This window comes from Lepidochelys kempii, chromosome 1 (genome assembly GCF_965140285.1).
Source record: "Lepidochelys kempii isolate rLepKem1 chromosome 1, rLepKem1.hap1, whole genome shotgun sequence".
Lineage (NCBI taxonomy): Eukaryota > Metazoa > Chordata > Testudines > Cheloniidae > Lepidochelys > Lepidochelys kempii.
The window spans coordinates 269,009,505-269,030,307 of NC_136380.1; the positions used below are offsets into that span (position 1 = coordinate 269,009,505).

Sequence of the window (20,803 nt, forward strand, 5' to 3'; positions counted from 1 at the left end):
TAGAAATATATGTGTGTATAAGTATGATATAGGCTTCTACATTAGTGTCTCGTCTCTCATTTGTACAAATAAATATTTTTCATTTCTTATTTTGCTTCCAGTCTGCATAACATTAAATAGCATATACTATATTATGTCTGTTTTTGTTTGTAAATTGTTCTGGGTGTATGTAAATGTATATAACAGAAATAACCAGGCTTTTAGGGTCAGCTTGTTATGAATTTGAACTGTGTAGCGTAGACAAATTATTATGTGGTTTGTTTGATCTCATTAAGTGTTCTTCAGTGAACAAAAGCACTATTACTTATTACAGAGCAGAGCAGCTTGTGGCTGCAGCTGACATGTTGTCTTGCTGATATTAGCTAAAACTAGTGAGATGGCTGATTCAGGCTGATACTTAGCCCACAAGAGAACAAATCATTTTCGTTTGACCTATTGTTGATTACGTGGGCAATCATACTAACATCTATGGACTTGAAAGTACAGTTCTTTTTCTTGGTGGTCACAGCAAGAAACTTCTGTGATCAAATCCCGTTCATCCTGAAATGTGAACATGGCATTTCATCTATTTGCTTGGTCTGTGCAAACGTGCACTACTGAGAAGGGTAATAATGGTCTGGAAAATAAGTGCCTTATCTGTCTGATGTCTGAATGCAGCCTAAAACCCCAAACAGTAAGAATGGGGACTCTAAATATTACCAGTCAAAGCCAACATAAATCTCTTTGTTTGATGTCTGAGACCAGATAGTTTTGGATGTTAGGCATTTTCTTCAATTCACTTTTACCCTATAACTTGGTTCTGCTGTGCTCCTTTTATTTTCACCTCCTGTTACCTCAATGACAGAAAGAATCTTGAGCATTGTTACTTTAAAACTCCAGTTTTGAGCACACCCATGGGAGGCACAAATGAAAGGAACGGTTCTGAAGAAATACTGTCATTCTAGTAATTGAGAAATTGAGAGCATTTGCAGCCCAGTGTCTCTCGGAGAAGATTATTCATTGTTGCCTTCTGCTGCCAGTCTAAGAGCAAGCAAAAATATGCAAGCTGGCACATTAGTGGGAGACAAAAATGAAAGTAGGCTGGCTTTTTGTTTCTCCCCCTTCCTACTTGAGATGCAGCATGTGACATAGAGGAAGTTGGAATCAGGAATTCTGCAACAAATCCTTCCATGTGGCTCTGTAGTTTCTTTTGTCATTTTGTTAATAATATGTAATATTTCTGATCATCGATAATGTCTTCTGCATTGTATAAAACAGAGAAAAACACTGTCCCAATTCTAAAACAAAGTACACAGGGTGATCAGAAGATACTTTAACATAACAAAAAGAAAAGGAGTACTTGTGGCACCTTAGAGACTAACAAATTTATTTGAGCATAAGCTTTTGTGAGCTACAGCTCACTTCATCAGATGCATTCAGTGGAAAATACAGTGGGGAGATTTATATACACAGAGAACATGAAACAATGGGTGTTATCATACACACTGTAAGGAGAGTGATCACTTAAGATGAGCTAATACCAGCAGGAGAGCTGGGGGGGATGGACGACCTTTTGTAGTGATAATCAATGTGGGCCATTTCCAGCAGTTGACAAGAACGTCTGAGGAACAGTGATCATTCTCCTTACAGTGTGTATGATAACACCCATTGTTTCATGTTCTCTGTGTATATAAATCTCCCCACTGTATTTTCCACTGAATGCATCTGATGAAGTGAGCTGTAGCTCACAAAAGCTTATGCTCAAATAAATTTGTTAGTCTCTAAGGTGCCACAAGTACTCCTTTTCTTTTTGTGAATACAGACTAACACGGCTGCTACTCTGAAACATTTAACATAACAGTGCATCTTTTAAAAATTAAATATTTTACACTTATAGCACATACTAATCTATAGATTTTAAAGCAGTCCAAGTAGCTCTGTAAGATTTATTATTCCTGTTTTACAGATGAGATAACTGAAGCCCATGACAAATCTTCCTTAAGGCTACATGGTAAATTGGCATAAGTCAGAAATATAACCCAACTTTTCTAACTGCCAACCCCATGCTTAAAAACCAGTTTAGCACTGCAGCTTTGGTAGATTAAAATTGATAGACTTTATGAAAGTGTACATTTGTGGCAGGATTTCAATGATGGGGAGGAAGCCTGATCCAGTAGGTGAAAGGGGGAGATTTCCCAGCATATAGTGTAACATAGAAGAAGGCTCACAGATCTAATTAGGAGGATAGTTGGGAAATTTGTGCTGAGCTGGGACAGGGGAAATGGAGATGAGAGAAGCAGTGAGGAAAGGAGCCTAATTGTATAGAGCTGAATGTGAGAAGTAAAGTTTGAGTTTGAGAAGGAAGGCAAGAGGGTGCCACTGGTGCCGAGAGTACCGAGAACGGAGTGTCCTGATTGAATTGCCTATGAGGAAGTTGTATGCGGTGTTTTTGTAGCTGTGTTTGTCCCAGGATATTAGAGAGAAAAGGTGGGAGGCAATATCTTTTTATTGGACCAGTTTCTGTAGGTTACAGAGCCAAGTGTTCAAGCTTACACAGAGCTCTTCGAAGCTCCAAAAAGGCCTTTGAAGTTCCTAATACCTTCCAGTGATTGCATTAGTCAGTTTCCTAGAGAAAGTACATATCTACAATTCCATAATAACATGTACACAATTGCATTTTTAATACAATACACGCCAAAGATGTTAAAATTCATTCAATAAAGTTTAACTTAGTTCAGTAAAGTTCATTCCAAGTATTGCAGGATATTGTCAGTCTGTCACAGTCTACACTTAATTATTGTTAAGATTCTATTCCATTGTTATAGCATGATTGAGAATACACACAATGCATGAGGAGAGGAGAAAAGCAAGATAAGCAGAGGGAAGGGGGGGGAAGTGCTCCTTCGTATTGTGTACCTTTAGTGAAACAACTGGCATGTAGCATGTTCTGGAGATAAATTCAAAGAAGGATGCATAAAGCAGAATACTCTGTTGCTCATGGGTGCATAAATACATGCTCTCGTTGGCCAGTATTTTACCATCTAGCAAACTTAAGTGACACATCTTTTGAGAATCACTCAGATTTTTTTTTAAAAGTACAATCAATCTTCAGTGAACACATTTTCTTCTCTTTTTATCCATGATCAGCCAATGCTTCTGAATTTATTATTTGGAATGATAGCCCCATAATCTAAGATGTTCCTCAGCCTGATCATTTAAAACAAAATTAGACTAAGCGCTACTTGTCTGTAATAATACCATCAGGGGGGCCTCATCTTGACACCAGACCAGGCTACATAGATTTGTTTGAGTGCTGCAAGAAAATAGAATTAAACTGAATTTACAAAAAGATCAAAAAGTAATTTAACTTTTTAACTTGAGCTGTTAAGGTATACAGAGCTGGAAACTGAGAAGAACTGCTGAAACACCGCAACAAGAACATAATTCAGTATTTCTTTATATAAAAAAAAAATTGACAAATATAGCAGATCAATTCTTAACAATTGACCTGTTTCAAAACCAGGCTTACTTGCCAGTATGACTTGTTCAGGGATAAAATATCCCGAAGGATAGTTATGGAAGAATCATAATGGAAAAACTATCATCTTCAAGCAACAATAGCTGGCATAGAAATTGAAGTTAGATAAAGGTGACGTGCAAGGAAAATGCAATTATATTAACCTTCTAAGGTGAAGATTTTTCATTTGCTGTAGCTCACGAAAGCTCATGCTCAAATAAATTGGTTAGTCTCTAAGGTGCCACAAGTCCTCCTTTTCTTTTTGCGAATACAGACTAACACGGCTGTTCCTCTGAAACCTGTCATTTTATATACAGCATTCATAATCTACATCAGTGGTTCTCAAACTTTTGTACTGGTGACCCCTTTCAAATAGCAAGCCTCTGAGTGTGACCCCCCCTTATAAATTAAAAACACCTTTTAATAAATTTAACACCATTATAAATGTTGGACGCAAAGCGGGGTTTGGGGTGGAGGCTGACAGCTTGTGACCCCCCCATGTAATAACCTCATGACCCCCTGAGGGGTCCCAACTGCCAGTTTGAGAACCCCTGATCTATATCTTGTCTGTGAAGTCTAAAATTTTGAATACTGGTGTCTGGGAATTAGGAATTAATTGAGAATATTTCTGTGCTCGCTGTGTAAATGGAGTCATCTACTATCATCTTTTAAAATACTCTAAGATCAGATGAATCTTGCTTTAAAAATAAATAACTACATAAATAAATTAATTTATCCATCCTGGAATAGGATGTCAAATACTGGTTGCCTTACCTTCAAAATTATAGCAAAAGTTCAAAAGCTGAAGAGAGAGGATGTGAAATAGGTTACAGGGAGAGTGGAACTTGTATGATGGGAGTTGACTAAAACTTTTTTAATATTGTGTAATGGAGATCAGTTTAAGGAACATAGTTAAGGTCCTCAGAATTATAAAGAATGTAGGGGATATAATCAGTCTCCCCATCGTTAATAAAAGAAAGGGGCAGTTAACATTTAAAAAGTAGAGCAAATATTAAGGAAGTGATTATTTAGCATCCAGTAGGTAGCTATTGACCTTTCCAAACATTATTTAAAACCTGCTACAGCAATTCCATCATCACAAAAGAAAGAGAAATATGATTTTTTATTTTTATTTTTTTGCTTTTGGAAGTTTAACATATTGAGTAGGAATTTACTTTTATTTACTATCTGACAACATCAGATATAAACATCAAAATAATGTATTCTTAACAGATAATTGTGATTTAAAAACAGAAGAAAATAAAAGTATTTTCATTCTCCTGCACATTAGAATTGTTTGCTTACGTATTGGATACATATTTCATTATACAAAATCCATGTACAGATAAAAAGCCACAGTCCAAAATTTTTTAAAAAGCATATTTTTGGTCACTTTTGTGTTTTCCTTTAGAAAAATTTGCTGTTTAGGGACTTACGTGTATAAGGGAGGTGGATTTATTGTTTGTATTAGTATTTTTCTCTCGGATTCCATCGTTAGCCTTCACGAGTGCTTACTTACAAACCCACACTACCTGTATTATGAATTGTCGGCACACTGTACACCAATTTAAAGTTCACAGTTCAGTAAAGTTCATTGAGACTAAGAGTCTCGTAGCTCCTGGTTTAAAAAAAAAGGGGGGGGTAGGAGAGCAATTTTTAAAAAGTTCTCTGTAGGTGTGTTCTTGTAACTACTGTACTGAAATATTTTGTTTTGAGTTCTTACAATAGCCTCCAGAAGTAGTTGTTAACCTTTTTAGGTCCTCTGACCCAAAATTTAGTCAAATAATCATCCCACAATCCTTGACAGCTGCAAAATACTGTAAGATTTGTGCCCTAGTAAAAAAACTATCCATTTTTAGTGGGTGCTGGGGCTTGTGATGTGAGTGGGGTGAAGTTTTTTGGACAAATAATTAATTTCCTGAAAAATGCAATTTCAGTGGACCTGAAACTATTCATAAATTTGACATAAATTCACTGAATAGTTTCAGTGCAAAAAACAAGCAAACAAAAAACCTCCTTTCAGTCTAGATCACAAGCAGACTTTGGTGGCATTCACAAACTGGGATGGTGGTGGCATCCCTCTTGTGACTTTAGCCCAGTGGCTGGACAGTTGCCCAGGATATGGGAGAGGTCTCTGGGGAAAGTGCCTCTCCTGTCTCCCTTAGAACTTTTAGCAGTTGAAGCAGGTCTGCTTTTTATGATATACTTAATACTCATTGAGCCAGAGAAAGAATGACTCAGTGGGCAGGTGGTTAGGGTGTTCTCCTGGTAATGTGGAGACCATGTTCAGCTCCCTTCTCCGTCAGGTGTGTGTATGTGGGGTAATTGAATCCTGGTCTTCCCCATCCTGGCTAAATGCCCTAAACCACTAGGCTAAAAGTTAAGTACTCTTGGGGGGCATTCTGCACCACTGTGTGCGCACAGAATTCATGTCCCCCCCCAGATTTTTTTGCTTCCCCGCAGAAAAATGACTTTCTGAAGGGGAAGCAAAGCGATGCCGCAAGACTGGTCACGTGTCCCTCCCCAGCAATTTGGATGTGTCACTTCAAGTGACCAGAGCAGCTGGCGAAGAGGTAAATCACTTGAGGGGGGAGGGAAGAGGCTGGGGATGCCCTTACGAGTGGCTTCTACCCAGCACCGGGCTCAGCTGCTAGCTTCCTCTTCCCCTGCAAGAAGGGGCTGAGGCCGGGTCAGACACATCCCCAGAAACCTCATCCAGCTGCAGGAAGCTCTGCACCCCCAGTCCCACCCCGCTTCCTTCCCCACTTGCTCCTCAGCCACCAAGGGAGGTGGTCACTGTATGGAGAGCTGCTGCCCTGTCCATCCAACCCCCATTAATCTGGACCCCCCCATACCCAACCAAGTTTCCCCCACTGCACCCAGAACCCTCCCCCCCCGAGACCCTCACACGCGAATCCCCACCCCACTGAACCTCACCCCCTGCACCCAGACCCCACCCCCACTGAGACCCAACCCCCCTGCCTCCATACCCTCCCCCAGACCCCCGACCCCCGCTGAGCCTGCCGTACTCTAAACTCCACCCAGACAAATCCCACTCCACCCCTTGCACCTGGACTACCTTGACGAGCCTGCCACACCCACCCCAGAGCCCCAACCAGCTGCACTCAGACCCCAAACCCACACTCCTCCAGCACCTGTTTCCCCCCCACTGAGCCCCAACCACCTTCACCTCAACCGCCCTGCAGAGTCCCATTCCCCATGTTACCCCCCAGCAAGCCCGTACGCATCCAGATCTCCCACACACACCCAGACCCCCACTGAGCCACCCACACCCAGGTTGCCCACACAGAACCCTTTCACCCTGCACCTGAATCCCCACACACTAAACCCCTCCACATTTGGATCCTGCCGGGCTGAGCCTGTTTGCCCACACCCAGATCGGTTGTGCATGACTGTCCCTCTCACTTGCTAGCTTGGTGTGCCTGATGTGGAGGGGCAGGTCCCTGGGGTGTTTCTCGGGCAGGCCTTGCCCTTGCGCTGTGTCAGGATCAGGTGCAGCTTTATTGCCGAGTTCGTGTTTTGGGGTAGGGGTTGTAGGGTGATCTCCAACCTCTGCAGCCAGTGGCCTGTGTTCCCCACTGCTATGCTGGAGCCTCAACTTTTGTTTATTGACAAATAAAATATGCAGAATTTTCAAATATTGTGTGCGGGGGGCAGGCGGGTTGGTGCAGAATTCCTTCAGGAGTAAAGTTATAAGGAAAGACACCACCACCATCTCATTGTTTTGTGAATCAAGCCCTTTAAAAATATCTGAAAACAAAATATTTTTTGGTCAAATGAAATGAGCACACTTTATTGATTTACCAAAAATTCTGAAAAATTTCAGATTTGGTTTGAACAGAACTGAATTGGGGAGGGGGTTGGAACTGCCAGTGAACTAAAACATTAATTATTCACCCAGCTCTACATGTGAATGCTGATGGGACAATTTCTGGGGATTGGGAGGTATTGTGAGAGATACTGGAGGTGGGCTATATGGTGGGATGTCTGCTCCCCCTTTCCCACACAATTCTTAGCTCTGTGGATTTGGCAATGCTGCTTCAAGGCTGCATAACTAGCTGTGAAGCACCAGTTTCTGTGCTCTGAAGAAGAGTGCTCTGTAGGAAAAGGAGGAGGGGTAGAGAGAGGGTGAGAACTTCTCTGTGTCAGGTGGCAGTAGAGCAGCAATAGCGGGCATGAGAGAGCTTCCCTCCCCGGCATAAACTCCTGCTTGGATTTAAGGACTGCAGCAATATTTCTGCTTTTCTTCCCCTCTCAACTGGTAGAATGTAACTAGCTGAGAATGCCTTCCCAGCATGAGCTGCTGAGTTGTGGCCCACCACTTGAGATGCCCTGGTGTACAGTTTATTAAGATATTTGGTGTCCAACCAGCAACAATCATAAAAGGGAACCAATCGTAAAAGAACACTGACTACAGTAATACTCAGCCTTACTTTCATAAAGTCTGATAATTCAAAATAATCTGACAACCTGCCTCTGTTCACTAGTATGAGATACTATCTATGGAATGATTACCTGACTTTCTGAAAAACCTAAATTCACTGAATATAATGCTTGTGGAAAATGACATTTTGAAAGCATGGGAAAATTAAATTCATGAAAATATTCTGCTTCTCTAGGTAAAATGATGGGTAAATCTTGGCTTGTTTAGAATCCAGTGCCAAGAAGGCATTATGTGAAGCTGAATGCCTCACCTTCCACCCCAAGTTATACACCAACCCATCTGTACAGTGCTATATAGAAAAACAGAAAAACTTTATTGACCCTTATCACCAGAAACTAACAGGAGATTTTATTATCATTTTCAAGATTTCAGCTTATACCAATACAAATGTAGATTAGTAATAAAATTATCCAGGTTTTTAAAACCTAGTCGTAATATTTAATTTAATGATTCACCAGAGTAGTTCATTACATGGGCTGATCTACACGTCATGTAAAGCTTATTTTTTCTAAGTGTAATTATATACAAAAAGCTGTAAAGAAATATATTTAAATTGTAATGTTATGCATCATCAGCATGGATTGATCTCTGCACATACAGCATGGACAATTTGCAGATGACGCTAAACTGGGAGGAGAGGTAGATACGCTGGAGGGTAGGGATAGGATACAAAGGGCCCTAGACAAATTAGAGGATTGGGCCAAAAGAAATCTGATGAAGTTCAACAAGTACAAGTGCAGAGTCCTGCACTTAGGACGGAAGAATCCCATGCACCACTACAGACTAGGGACCAAATGGCTCAGCAGCAGTTCTGCAGAAAAGGACCTAGGGAGTACAGTGGACGAGAAGCTGGATATGAGTCAACAGTGTGCCCTTGTTGCCAAGAAGGCCAATGGCATTTTGGGATGTATATGTAGGGGCATTGCCAGCAGATCGAGGGACGTGATCATTCCCCTCTATTCGACATTGGTGAGGCCTCATCTGGAGTACTGTGTCCAGTTTTGGGCCCCACACTACAAGAAGGATGTGGAAAAATTGGAAAGAGTCCAGCGGAGGGCAACAAAAATGATTAGGGGACTGGAACACATGATTTATGAGGAGAGGCTGAGGGAACTGGGATTGTTTAGTCTGCGGAAGAGAAGAATGAGGGGGATTTGATAGCTGCTTTCAACTACCTGAAAGGGGGTTCCAAAAAGGATGGATCTAGACTGTTCTCAGTGGTAGCTGATGACAGAACAAGGAGTAATGGTCTCAAGTTGCAGTGGGGGAAGTTTAGGTTGGATATTAGGAAAAACTTTTTCACTAGAAGGGTGGTGAAATACTGGAATGGGTTACCTAGGGAGGTGGTGGAATCTTCTTCCTTAGATATTTTTAAGGTCAGGCTTGACAAAGCCCTGGCTGGGATGATTTAATTGGGGATTGGTCCTGCTTTGAGGAGGGGGTTGGACTAGATGACCTCCTGAGGTCCCTTCCAACCCTGATATTCTATGATTCTATGACATCTACCACTTAAACTAGTGGATTATGTTAGCTGGCAGCAGGAGGAGGCTGTTTCCCAGAGCAGGAAATGGTGGACCATTAATTCTATGTGCTGGGTCCAGGAGGTGGTTGGGGAACACAGCTGAGCTCTCTTCTCCCTTCTATCCTTGAAGCTGGGGAATATTTGCCTGTGTTATGCTCCTGGAGAAGACAGGGAAGGGAGAATGAAATGCTTGGCCCATGTGCTGGATCCTGGATCTCTTGGTCTAATCCAGTGGTTCTCAACCAGGAGTACACAGAAGTCTTCTGGGGGTACATCAACTCATGTAGATATTTACTTAGTTTTACAACAGGCTACATAAAAAGCACTTGCGAAGACAGTACAAACCAGAATTTCATACAGACAGTGACTTGTTTATAGTGTTCTATATAATACACACTGAAATGTAAGTACAATATTTATGATTTATTTTATAATTATGTGCTAAAAATGAGAAAGTCAGCCATTTTTCAGTAATAGCGTATTGTATTTTTAAGTCTGATTTTGTAAGAAAGTAGTTTTTAAATGAGATGAAATTTGGGGGTATACAAGACAAACCACCCTCTTGAAAGGGGTACAGTAGTCTGGAAAGGTTGAGAACCATTGGTCTAGTCCTCCCAAAAAAACGACAGTGTTTAAATTGCCAATGATTAAGATTATTGAATATCAAAGCTGAAAATTATTAAAGAACTGCGAAGCCACCATCTTGCTATTTTGTAGAACTGGAGCTTGAAATGCTGGTGGACATTTCAGTCATCTCCCTTATTCAGATGCTCAACAACACTTCCTTTATTACAAACTGTGTGCCTAATTTCATGCTTCTGTTCAAAATATCAAACACATTTATTTTGAGTTTTCAAACTGTGTCATGAAGTGGCTGTTGGGCAAAATCCTCACTCGCTACAAAAGTCTAGATAAAGCACATAGCATTATATGGGGAGTGAAAAAGAAAGAGGCCTCCTGGATGTGAGCCAAGTGCCAGAAATTCAGGCCTCAGTGGCATCTCACCAAAAATGTGCAAATCCATTGGCCATAATATGTAGCACATGCACAAATGTGAGTCAGTCTCATGCATCCATTGTGGAAATGCCATGAACTGCCGAATTTCATGCAACTTTCTTATATATTTATTCTAGGTACGTAATGCAAATATTGTATAAACATTAAATGCTTCCCAAGCCAACTAGTCCATGAAAACTTCAGCTGTTAGGCAATGTGAGCATAGAGGTAGGCTTTGCAGCATGTCCTGTTGGTCAACAGAACTTCCCTTTGTTGAACCAAGGGGAGGAGCAAATTCCCGAGTCAAGAATTCTTCACTAAAAACATCCTGCTGTCTCATTCTTGTTTAAACATGGAGGCTGTTAGCTTTAGTGCCTCATCTTATCTCCACTGCTGTGAAAACACATGATGAGGGAGGGAGTCTCTGAGGTACCCAAGTTAAAAGCATTCAAGGTTTTTTCTCTGCACAGCCCAGAGCACTGGCTCCTCAGCTGGGTGTATATAGGTAAATGTGCAGCTAGATACTGAACAACAGCTAGATACTGAACATGGAGTTGTTTACCCTGGGTAAACCTACTTTTTTGACAACAATGACTTTATTTTAGGAGATACTCATCTGCCCTCGTGCATCTCAGTATCTCCCGTGCATCTCAGTATCTCCTTCAAATACATCTCTGTCCTGGCAATTGAGCACCTAAAAAGAATATTTGATGTCTCATTTTCTGATATATTTAAGATCAAAACCAAACTGAAAACACCTGTGAAAATCTATATCTCAGAAATATCATGAATTTCTGTTTCAAATTTTGCTCGATATAAAAGAGTTTTTACCCATACTAGCATTGGCTGGTAATAGATATTTTAAGATCTATTGAGCAAAATTTCATAAAAAATATGATTAAAAGGAAAACCCATTTTATTCAGTTCAGCTTTCTAAAAGTTCACAAAGTAAGGAGCGCTTAACAGTAAACTGGTAAATATATTTTTGACGCTTTAAATTGTAATTGTCACATGATTCAAATGAGGGAGGTGGCCATTTTGCTGAAGTGGTTCTGTTTGCCACACTGGCAAGGTAGAAGTGGAACAGATGAGATTGAAAACCAATTTCTAAGTTACTTTAATATTTAACAGAATAAAAACAGAAGAGCAAGCTCTGAAGTATGAGTTCTCTTCAGTCTATATAAGGGACACTTTTGGTTTCATTGTTTTTATGAAAAGAGATTTCCTTACTAGTTTTGGGTCTACCTATTTTCTACATCATAAATTATTGAAACTGAAAATTTTTTAAAAATCTAAATTACTTCTAACCATTTGTATTTGTTTATTACTTACATTTCATTCAGCTTTTTCTATGACAGTAAATTAGTCAGTTTCTGGATCAGTTTCTGAATTTTCTGGATCTCCTTTCTCAGCCACTTGCTGAAGTGTTTGGGTTATAAATATGATGGGAGAATGTAATTTCTTTAAATTAGTAAACTGTTTCCCTTGATTCTTTTTTTAATTGTAGAAATACTTCAATTGATAATCTTTGTAAAGACTTGTTTTAACAAAACCTAATTTTGAGCCCTGAATTGACCTGTGTCCTTTTGACAATATTTACTTATTTCTTCAGGATCTGAACAAGCGCTTGTCACTGCCTGCAGACATCAGGATACCTGATGGATATCTAGAAAAGCTGCAGATAAACAGTCCACCATTTGATCAACCGATGAGTCGACGTTCTCGTAGAGCATCACTAGTAAGTTTCTGTTATCTCTGCTTCCCAAACAAACCTGTTCTATTTGAAAATTGTCAGTTCCATTCATATCTCTATTTTTTCACGTATTTTCATGTTATATATTGTTTAACTCTATTTGAGACTACAAGGTGCTGAGTGCAGCCAAGAGATGCCGACCACCCTTTACTCCATATTAAAATTCATGGGAAAGCTCAGTAACTTACAGGATGAAACTCTAATTTTTTCTCTTCCAGTTTTCTTTATTTCCGTTTTGCAGACTTTTCTCACCATCATTCCTCACTAAGGGCCAGAGCCAGCATTCATTGAAGTCAGTGGTAAAATTCCCACTGACTTCAGTGGTGCATATTTTACCACTTAGGGCATGGCTACATTTGCAAGTTAGTGCGCATTAAAGCAGCCCTGGGCGCCCTAATTCATGACACATCCACACTGGCAAGGCACATAGAGCGCCCGGACTCCACGGCTGGAGCGCTTCTGGTAATCCACCTTGACAAGAAGCATAACGCTTGATGTGCCCCCCAGGCTGGAGCGCCGTGGCGCCGGCGTGGACGCCCTGGTCTATTAATGCGCTCTGAGCGGCCTCCAGAATGCCTGTTCTAGCCACTCTGGTCATCACTTCGAGCTCTACTGCCCTGCCCTCACGTGACCAATCGTCAGACCCGCCCTTTATAGTCTCTGGGAATTTTGAAAATCTCCTTCCTGTTTGGTCAGCAAGGCCTGGAGTGCTCTCAGCCAATCTTTCCAGGTGAATGCCTCCACGTGCCAGGCAATCCCCAGTATGGAGCAATGGCAAGGTGCTGGACCGCATCAGTGTTTGCGGGGAGGAAGCTGTCCAGTCCCAGCTGCGCTCCAACTGTAGGAATTACAATATCTTTGGACAGATATCAAGGGACATGATGGAAAGGGGCCATGACCGGAGCGCACTGCAGTGCAGGGTCAAAGTGAAGGAGCTGCGGAATGCCTACCACAAAGCCCGCGAGGCAAACCGCCGCTCAGGTGCTGCCCCCGTGACCTACCATTTCTACAAAGATCTGGATGCAATACTTGGGGGCGACCCTGCCTCCACTCCGAAGACCACCATGGACACTTCAGAGCCCAGTTCAACAAGGCAGGGAGGAGGAGGAGAGCGGGAGCGAGGGTGCTGAGGAGGAGGGGGACAGCCCGGCATCCCTAGATGCATGGAGCCAGGAGCTGTTCTCAAGCCAGGAGGAAGGTAGCCAGTCGCAGCGGCCAGTGCTTGGGAAAGAACAAACACCAGAGGAGGTGCCCGGTAAGCGGCTTTTATTTTGGGAAGGAAGTTGCTTGGTTCAGGAACTTCGGGCGAGGAGGGTTAGGGTTGCATGCATGCCTAGATGTGGAATAGGGTGTTGATGTGTGCTTTCACATCGCAGTATTCAGCCTCAGTGATCTCTTCAAAGGTCTCATGCAGAAGCTGGGCAATCTGCTTGCGCAGGTTCCTTAGCAGAGCTACTGTGCTCCTTTTCCCAGTAAGGCTACCGTGTCCGCGCGCCACTGTGCCTTGGGGGGTGGGGAGACCATTGCTGCACACAGGCAAGCTGCATATGGGCCAGGGCAGAAGCCACATTGTAATAGAAGACCCTCCCTTGCTTCCCAGGTCACCCTCAACAGCAAACTCCTGTGGAAAATGTGGGGACAGTGTTCAGTATAGGGGCCCCCTGCAGGTGTTGGCTCTCCCCAAGGCATAGAACCCCAGAGAACAGTACGGCCGTGAAACAATCAGTCCCCCTTACCCCTATGCTTAATCACCATTTTGGGGCTCCTGTCGGTTATGTGCGCTCGCTTTTGGGATGGGCAGTTTCTGCTATTGTGTAGACTGTGCTTCTCTACTTTTAAGTACGGCCGAATCATTGCTGTGTCTGGTGTGAACAATGCTGCCTCTGTTAAGTGTTGCATTTTGGCTTTACAGATGCAACCTTGAGGTCTCACCCATCCTTGTTATCAACATCTAAAAGACTCCAAAGAATTACGAAGCGGCCATGTAGAAGCAAAGAGGACATGCTGCACGAAGTAAAGTAGCAGTCCCTTAATGAAAATCAAAAAGCGCATGAGTGGCAGGAGAGCGAAAGGAGGGTCTACCAGCAGAACGCGGCTTGCCGGCACCAAAGCATGGAGTGGCTGCTAAGCGTTACGGAGCGCCAAGTGAACTCGATAGAGACGCTTGTAGCAATGCAGGCAGAGCACTTCCTCCCCCCACTAGTCCCCCCTGCAGCCCTTGTCTGAAAACTTTCCCTTGTGCCCCCCTGTCACCTCCAACCCACTTTCCCCAGCATCCAGGTTCTTATCACCACCAGCTGCCTCCAGCACCTGTAGATTCACCACCCAGCCCTGCAAACTACGACCCTTACCCACTGCACTCAACCCCCATCACCATGCATTTTAGCCAGCCAAAAGTGCAGCACTCATTGTACAGCACTCCACACAGGAAGGCTGAGTATGATAACAGGACATACACAAATCTGTGATTGTACTGTTCCCCAGCCCACCCTGTTGCCCTTTGTTTCCCAAGCAGTTGTGTTTCTTTTCAATAAATGGATTTTTTGGCTTTGAAAACATTCTTTGTTATTGCATTAAGTAAAAGATACCTTAACCTAGGAAAGCAACAGGCACTGCAAGTCAGTATAGTGCAAACCGATTCCTACTAACATTGGAACCACTGCACTTCACTCCCGTGCAGGGCACCAAACATTACTGGTGGCTTTCAGCCTCAAATTGCTTCCTCAAGGCACCCCTAATCCTTTCAGCCCTGCACTGGGCCCCTCTAATAGTCCGGCTCTCTGGCTGTTCAGATTCAGCCTCCAGGTGTTGAACCTCCGAGGTCCATGCCTGAGTGAATCTTTCACCCTTCTCTTCACAAATGTTATGGCGGGTACAGCACATGGATATAACCGTGGGGATGTTGTCATTGACCAGGTCCAGCTTCCCATCCAGACAGCACCAGCAGCCCTTTAAACGGCCAAAAGCACACTCCACAGTCATTCTGCACCAACCCTCAGCCTATTGTTGAACTGCTCCTTGCTGCTGTCAAGGCTCCCTGTGTAGGGTTTCATGAGCCATGGCATTAAAGGGTAAGCGTGGTCTCCAAGGATCACAATGGGCATTTCAACTTCCCATACAGTGATCTTCTGGTCTGGGAAGAAAGTCCCAGCTTGCAGCTTCCTGAACAGGCCAGTATTCTGAAAGATGTGTGCGTCATGCACCTTTCCAGACCAGTTTGCATTAATGTCAATGAAACACCGACGGTGATCCAGAAGCACCTGGAGAACCATAGAGAAATACCCCTTCCAATGAACGTACTCAGAGGCTAGGTGGGCTGCTACCAGAATTGGAGTATGTATCCCATCTATCGCCCCTCCGCAGTTAGGGAAACCCATTTGTGCAAACCCAGCCACAATGTCACGCACATTGCCCAGAGTCATGGTTCTTCTGAGCAAGATGAGATTAATGGCCCTGCAAACTTCCATCAATATGATTCCAACGGTCGATTTTCCCATTCCAAACTGGTTAGTGACCGATCAGTAGCTGTCTGGAGTTGCCAGCTTCCAGATGGCAATAGCCACCCACTTCTCCACCAGCTGGGCAGCTCTCAATCTCATGTCCTTTTGCCAAAGGGTGGGGGTGAGCTCATGACACAGTCCCATGAAAGTGGCTTTTCTCATCTGAAAGTTCTGCAGCCACTCTTCGTCATCCCAGATTTGCATGACTGTGTGATCCCACCACTCAGTGCTTGTTTCCCAAGCCCAAAAGCGGCGTTCCACTGTGGTGAGTATGTCCGTGAATGCCACAAGCAATCTCATGTCATATGCATTATGCGAGTCAACATCATAGTCTGACTCCTCACTGTCAGTTTGTAGCTTAAGGTGTAACTCGACTGCCATTCGTGACGTGCTGGCGAGACCCATCAGCATATTCCTTAGCACTCTGGGCTCCATTCCCGCAGACCGAAAGAATGGAGCGTGCAGTACGTAGAAAGATGGCACCAAATCAGAAGCACAGGGATTGCTGGGTTGCGAAGTGATGCATCACGGGGTGTTAGGACAGGACCCAGAATGCCCCGCCCCCCCGCCCGCTTCCCACAAGCCATAGTGCCAGAAAGGGAAGAGGTGTTCTGTGGGATAGCTGCCCATAATGCTCCGTTCCCAATGCCACTGCAAGTGCCACAAATATGGCCACGCCAGTGCGCTTCTAGCTGACAGTGTTGACACACTGCAGCGCTTTCCCTACTGCGCTCTCTGAGGGCTGGTTTAACTCACAGGGCTCTACATCTGCAAGTGTAGCCATGCCCTAAGTTAGCACAGCCTAAGGAGAGAACATACTCACATTTTTTAATCATAGTTTGGGAAGAGCAAAACTCCACTAGGAAGTCCTCTATGAACAGATGCTATGAAGATCTGTGTTACCTGTTCAATAATTAGATACTAATGACTGCTATACAAATACACGCACACACACACACATACGTTCTTTTGGAGTTCGGTAAATATGATAACAAATGTTCTTCTTTTCCCACTGTTATGTTGACATGGTGTTCTAGGTTTTTGTTTTATTTAAAAAAATAGATTCAAGTTTAGTTAACAAATCAATTCAAATCATGCAAGATTATATTTAGGTAACTGCTTTTTAAAATAAATATGTTCTTTTTGGGGGGGAGAGCTATGTGTTTATAATTGTGGTATAATTATTATAGGTCTTATCATTTGAATTGGACTTAAGAGTTATAGTTCTGTCTCCTAGGAAATGGACTATTACTTAATTTAACATAGGCCATCAAGTAGCCATCTGAAAAGAAATAACTTTTCAGTCATTACTGATGTAAGTTGGATTCTGACTGTTGACCCAGATATGAAAGAATTTCTATCCCATTGCAAACCAGGCCATTATCAGGAGCATTTTTAAGCATAAAAAATAAAGAAATTGAACAGCTTTATAAATTCTATTTGCTGATTTTATTAATTTGCTTGCAAGAATATCTTCTTTATTAAAGTATAAAATATGTAGATGTGAAAATATCTAAATGTCTCTGCTGAGTTGATTCAATTAGCTATGTAATACCTTTGTTTTAGCTTTTAACACAGTCTTTCCAAATTAATAATATATATTACAAAGCCATGAGTGTTTTGTGATCTATTTTTCCAAGAAAAGTAAAATTCAATATGTGGACTAAAACTCTGTTGTGGTACATTATATACATCAACAATATTAAAACAAAAAGAATAAATGAGTCTAAGTGTTGATAAATATTGAAAGCTCTGATAATGCACTAAGTTTAAATAAATAATTGTTTCAATACTTTGTAGATCATTAACTATTTAAGTATTTTGGAGTTACTGTTATTACATCTGTGAACAATACCGTCCCCTGGTAACTTTCTCTTTTCTGAGGTAACAGTGTACTGCAGTAAACTTTGGAGGCCTGGATTATAATATTTAGTGTTATTTTTTTCTCTGCATCTAAAATTCATACTTACTATATATTAGCTCTAAAGCAGTCTGGTCTAGAATGCTCTCTGCATTCTAGAGTGAAAGAAAGAAAAACAGTGCCCTCTAATGAATATAATGTGCATTTGAGATGGTACATCTGTCACAAGTTGTTGTGGGGGTGGATTGTGGAGGGTTTTTTGTCAAAGATTTTTTTTTTTAGTTGAGGTTTTCTTTTTCTGTATTTTGAAGATATTGTCAGGGCTTCTAAGTCTAAAATGAAACCTGCCATCTGCATTTTGGTTTGTGGGCATGCACGAGCTGCTTTGTCCTTCCTCTCCGTCAGTCTGCACTGCTCTCTTGAAATGAAACGAAACCCAATTCTCTGGACTTGTGAGTGAAAGGTTGCCTGCAGAGTAGTAATTACAGTTTACATGTGTTGCATCCTTTGTTTTGAAAGCCCATATATGTTCAAGGATTAGTAGAAATTTTAAAAAATATATGATTGGTTGAATTTTGGAACTGACTGTGCCTCTTTCAAATTGTAACACTGACATCATTGCAAAATAGTTGTGTAATAGTTCATTTACTATACTAATGTGTATTGACAAATACAGTACTGTGAATGCAATAATATAATGTCCTGATACCTTCAGTGCATCTTCTATTAAAATAAGAGGTTATAAATAGAATTTTGAAACCTGCATATATAAGTCCTGATTTGTAGACTTGTATTACAGCAAAACTAATTTACAATTAGTAAATAGCCTAGGCACCCTCTGAAGGAAAAATGGAAACTTACTATGTTTAAATACTTTTTCACTGTAGTTTTTTTCCTTTAGTGTTGTTCCGCTAACATATACCACAACTGGTGCCAAACGATCTAGGCAAGCATTGTTGAATATCTGTCTTGACATATCTCCATTACCCACCCTCTCCTCTAGCCAAGTGGTAGATTTTAATTAATGCTAGAGAACATTTGTCTTACTCTGATAGAATGCTGTATAGCATTTGATCTTTATACACAGTAGCCTAAAGTAAAACAACTTTCAAAAAAGAGTTTAATGCAACATACATTAAATTGGGTAAGTAATGACATTACGTTAACATGTTTCCACAACTGTTAGAACATCCACACTATCTAGTTAGAGTACTAGTTCATATATGCTTTATAGGGAATGTAATAATAGGACAAGGTAAATACCATTCCATGATCCCTGAAACTGCTTACACTGATCTGCATTGTAGCATCATGAATATTGTAATACAAATGAGAAGGAGGCAGATTAGGTATCCCTGCCTCTGATTAATACACTTGTATTGTATTATATTGTTGGCTGCTCTAGATTCTATTCTTAATTAAATAATTGGAGAAAAAGATAAACTAAAATCTGCCAAAATGTACCCAAACTCCTTATGTGAATTAGTCTTGTAGCCTCCAAACACTCAGATTATTTCGTGAATTATCCCTTGAAAGTGTTTTTAAATGCTAGAAACTGTCCATGGACTGTAACACCAGCAACTGGGCTTCATTTGTTCTGCAATACAGAAAGTGGTGATCTGAAGTTACTCCTCCTTTTTATTTCCTGGAAAACTATATTTCTTGTACAGAGTTATGAGAGGAATGAACATAAGGTTTATAATGGAAGCCTGGAAGCCTTGTGATGAAGTGGACAAAAAGCACATGCTGGTCTGTTTGGGAAATAGGGGATGAAGCTAGCTCCACCTCACAGCACCTGCTACAAATACCAAAACTGTGGGGAAAGTCCCTCAATGAAAAAGGAGACTTCAGAGCAGCACTTCCCTGTTAGAGGAATCTTGAGTCTGAGACATAGAGCTGCCCTGAATTAGAAAGTGAAGAAGCAGCCAAACCTAGGAAGTAGGCTTGGATCGGACTTTACTACCTGTGGCGGGATCAAGATTCACCACCGCTGACGCCTCCCACTGGTCGCTCCGGGAATTAGCTCTTGCTTGCTGCGGGGCGTCCTTGACACATGGTAGCTCGCCTGTTGTTTCCGCTCCGCTGTCCTGGGACCCGTGTTGCTCCCTGCTCGGCATTGTCCTCTGCAGGACACTCTGCATCCACTTCAGGACACTGCCCACCACTCTGGTCTCACCCCCTTCCGGGGGGTTTTGTTAACTGCAGTTCTTCCATTTATTCCTGCCTTAGTGGCCAACCACAACCCTAGAGTCTAGCCCCTTGTCTCAGGGGCAGGTCACAGTCTGTCTCGGCCTGTCTCCTCAATGGCCAGGGACAGTGCAAGAGGGGAAGGGGAGGACCCAGGCCCACCCGCTACTCTGGGTCCCAACTCAGGGACCCTCTAACGGCAGCCTCCTTCTGCCCTCCTTCCTCTCCCCTCTTGCCTGCCAATTTCCCTGGGCCACTTCCCCTTTGACCCTATGCACCTTCTCGACCCGTCTTAGCAAGGGCCGCAGCCTGGCAGGTATCTGGGCCAGAGTCCTGCTCTGCTTCCCCAAGCCTGCCCAGCACTGCTCTGTCCAAGGTGCTGCTCCTTAGCTCAGGAGCCAGTCCTTCTACCTTGCTAGACAGGGAGTGACTACCTTCTCCTCTGCTAGACAGCCTTTATATAGGACCTAGCCCAGCCCTGTTTGGCTGCCTCTTTCCCTGCTCTGATTGGCTCTCCCCAGGCCTTCTCTGATTGGCTGCTGGTCTGCACCACTTCTCAGGCCTGATTCAGCCCTTTTTCTCAGGGGGCGGGGCACTGCCCCACCACACTACCCTATTGATCATTAGTTTATGAATGAAGTCAAACCCCAGGAAGAGCTGAGTTTTGACACTGCACAGGCTATGGGCCCATTTTAAATGTCTGCATTCTGGCCCTTTCGGGCCAGAGCAGTGTAAAGTGGTTTTATTGTAAATAGGAATTACCCTACAGTGACTTCATTGTAGTTACTTGTAGGCATCAAGTAGATGAGTAGAGAAAGGATTTGAAAGAGGAGAAGTTAGTGGGCTTTCAGTCCAACTCATGGGGGGGCATTTGTTGGAAATGCGTCAAGACTAGCATCATTGGCAAAAAGGAAGGGTCAGGGCTGCCAACATGCAAAGAGACAAATGCCGATAAGTAGGGCCAGGTAGAATTATGCAGGTCCTAGAAGGCAAAGACAAAAAGTGGGAATTAGACATGGGGGG

The 20,803-nt window shown here is 42.5% G+C and overlaps 1 protein-coding gene across 3 annotated transcripts in view; it reads left to right on the forward strand.

Moving 5' to 3' along the window:
* CDK17 (cyclin dependent kinase 17) overlaps positions 1-20,803 on the forward strand; it is a 190,035-nt gene that overhangs the window by 140,618 nt on the left and 28,614 nt on the right. For all 3 annotated transcript variants that reach the window (XM_073327478.2, XM_073327480.2, XM_073327479.2), the window contains exon 5: positions 12,092-12,217. In XM_073327478.2, the coding sequence (XP_073183579.1) occupies positions 12,092-12,217 (126 nt within the window). The remainder of the gene's footprint in view (positions 1-12,091; positions 12,218-20,803) is intronic.